Genomic DNA, 2,738 nt, shown 5'->3' on the forward strand with positions numbered 1-2,738 from the left:
TATTTTCACCTAATCCCATGGAAAGGGACAGCTTTCTGCAACTTTACTATTGGAATTGAAGAACAAGTTCCGTGCACTGGACAATGACTTTTTATTTTTTTCACAGTAAGAAGTCGACATAATTAACATTCCATTTTCAATGAATTCAAGATATCAACATCAACATACGGCAAGACATAGCTTTGATATCAAATACCATGTGCGCCGGTTCACACTGTTTACATATTGGCTTTCCCACATGAAATATGATGCAGTGACAGATCCGCCTGCAGGGCAGATGATTTGGCTTTCACTGATAAAGCTATACGTTAATCGGATTAATTGCTTGCGATAGAGGACACCTGACAAAAAAAAAAATGATCTCCCTTACTCCTAGGCTACTTTATCTTGTCTTTACAAACAGGACTTTCAGACACAAAAAGCTCCAGCAGTGTTTCCCAACATTATCTCTTCTGAGAGGAACTGCTCAAAAATTTTTTCACTAGAACTTATTTCTCATATATTCTGGAGCCAGCTATCAAATCAACTCTTTGAAAACACGAAAATAAGATTTTAGGTTAACCTAACAGAAACAAGCGCTACTTGATGTGAGACACTTTGTCACCTAAGCAAGTGAGGTAACTGACACAACTTGAGTCGGAGTAACTGAAGACAGCCCCTCTGCGGAATGGCACACAATTCTCTCTGCAGTCATTTCGGCTTCCCAGAATACCTCAAAGGTAGAGGGAACATATGGCCCACCCTTTTCCAGGAGCAGCTGGTAAAGAAGAAATCTGCGAAGAGCACAAACGGTTGGGGAGCGGAGGCCCCAGTAGGAAAAGGGTCCGCCAAGCCAGGGATCTCCTGAGACCAACTTGGATCCCTCTGGGGCTCCTCAACTTCTCACAGAGCAAGCCCTGGAGGGGACACCGTGGGAGGAGAGTCTAACCTGAGAGGCCGCGGGCGTTGGCTACAGCAGGAACCAGCTTGGGAGCTGAGAGCAGCCAAGGCATATCGACCTAGCTCACGCGTCAGGAAAGGAAAGAGGCAGAATCCAGGAAAACAGCCGCCAGCACACCGCGTCGCCAGGAAACCGGGCCACTTGCCCCTCCCCTTCCGGCGGACGCCGGTCGCGGGCTTTCCTTCTGCGGCGGCGCAGAATGCTGACGTCACGCCCGGATCTTTGACCAATGCTCTGGCTAGTCTGCTCTTTTCTCGTCGGGACGTTGTGCTCCGGTTAATGTTTATTCACAGAATATACGATTGTAAATGGCTTCCTAGAGAGGCTGATATTTCCTGTCTCTTTGAAAGCGCCCATGTAGGGCTTGACCCATCCCGGGAACTAGTTCAGAGTTGAAATAAGAATGCGTGCGTAGAGAGGCAGGCAACAGCAGGAACAGCCAAGCTTCTGGAAGGTTCTAGGCAGTACGCAGGAGCAGAGGTATAGGGAGTAGAAATGAGCAAGCGAAGGACCCGGGGTCACGAGACCGTTGAGTGGGAGGAGCCAGTGGCTGGGGAGGTTCTAGTCTGCTCTGCCTCGCGGCAGCCGCCCCCTTCTACGCGATCACGCTGAGCTAGCGCCCGGGCCTGGAATCGGGCCGCAGCCTCCTCTGCCGCGTCCTCCGCCTACTGACCATGGACCCCCGCAAAGTGAGCGAGCTTCGGGCCTTCGTGAAAATGTGTAAGCAGGATCCGAGCATTCTGCACACCGAGGAAATGCGCTTCCTGAGGGAGTGGGTGGAGAGGTGAGACCTGGGCCTGAGGACCGTTGGGGGCGGGAAGGAGGACGGCCGGAGGGGAGCTGGGCTGGAGCAAGCGCGGGGCGGCGGGGAGCCAGAAAGTGTCGCTGTTCCTTCGTGGCTCGCTCCTTGCGTAGGAAAGGGAAGGGCTAATAGAGGATCGGGATCCTTGATACTACAGGGGAGGGGAAGCAGGGGACAGAGCTGAGGTCGCCAGGGTGTATCTTGGGCGAAATGTAAATACAGACGATTGCAGATACTTGGGAACTGAAGACGTGAGAAGAGTTAGTACTGCAAGACTCCTCTGTTGTGTGGGGTTTTCTTTAATTTAACTCTCAAGTGTCTTGCTTAGGTCGCATTAACACATAGCGGCTCCCTGACGCACTGTCCCATTAGTGTTTTAATAATTAGTAAGTTAAAACAAAAATAACTGTGTTTGAGTATTCTTACCTTACAGCGATTCTAACTGCGTAGAATTAATTATCTTGGGAATCACTTACTGTTCCTCCATTAGTGGCAGTGCTGTCACTCCAAACAGTTTAAGAAAAATGCTTTTTCAAGGCCTGGCATGTCTCCAGGGGGTACTCTAGTTATCTTTAACTCTGGAGTACTTCGCTACGTGCAAGGAATTAATTGAACAGGCGTTGTGCCAGGTGCTGGGAAACAGTGTAAGTGCTGTCTATTTAGGGATACAGACGAATAAATACAAAAATTCGTTTTGGTATTTACTATGTAATAGAGATTAGCGTACTACATATCGGAGGGGCACCTAAGAGAAAAGATGAGAGAGAAATCTTCCTGAGATGATTTAAAAAAAAAAAAATTAGTACTAGTGGGGAGTTTGAAACAGACGATATACAAATTGTATTTCAGGGGGATGAATAGGCGATTGTGCAAAGTATTGCAACTCCTAAGAGAACTATCGAGAACATTAATCAGTTTATTTTAGTAATATTTTTATAGGGGTAGATGAATTCATGATTACCAAATATTTGAAAGAGTATTTCGTACAAGCTTATT

General features: G+C 47.7%; 2 protein-coding genes across 2 annotated transcripts in view; one reads left to right on the forward strand and one right to left on the reverse strand.

Annotated features, from left to right (window-relative positions):
- Nucleotides 1–1,091, reverse strand: part of XPNPEP3 (X-prolyl aminopeptidase 3, mitochondrial) — a 103,773-nt gene extending 102,682 nt beyond the window's left edge. The window contains exon 1 of the mRNA XM_012637974.1: nt 929–1,091. Coding sequence (XP_012493428.1) covers nt 929–992 — 64 coding nt within the window. The 5' untranslated portion in view covers nt 993–1,091. The remainder of the gene's footprint in view (nt 1–928) is intronic.
- A 98-nt stretch (nt 1,092–1,189) lies between these two features.
- ST13 (suppression of tumorigenicity 13 (colon carcinoma) (Hsp70 interacting protein)) overlaps nt 1,190–2,738 on the forward strand; it is a 33,632-nt gene continuing 32,083 nt past the window's right edge. Inside the window, exon 1 of the mRNA XM_012637975.1 lies at nt 1,190–1,724. Within this exon, the coding sequence (XP_012493429.1) occupies nt 1,615–1,724 (110 nt within the window). The 5' untranslated portion in view covers nt 1,190–1,614. The remainder of the gene's footprint in view (nt 1,725–2,738) is intronic.

This window comes from Propithecus coquereli, unplaced genomic scaffold (genome assembly GCF_000956105.1).
Source record: "Propithecus coquereli isolate 6110/MARCELLA unplaced genomic scaffold, Pcoq_1.0 Scaffold126, whole genome shotgun sequence".
Lineage (NCBI taxonomy): Eukaryota > Metazoa > Chordata > Mammalia > Primates > Indriidae > Propithecus > Propithecus coquereli.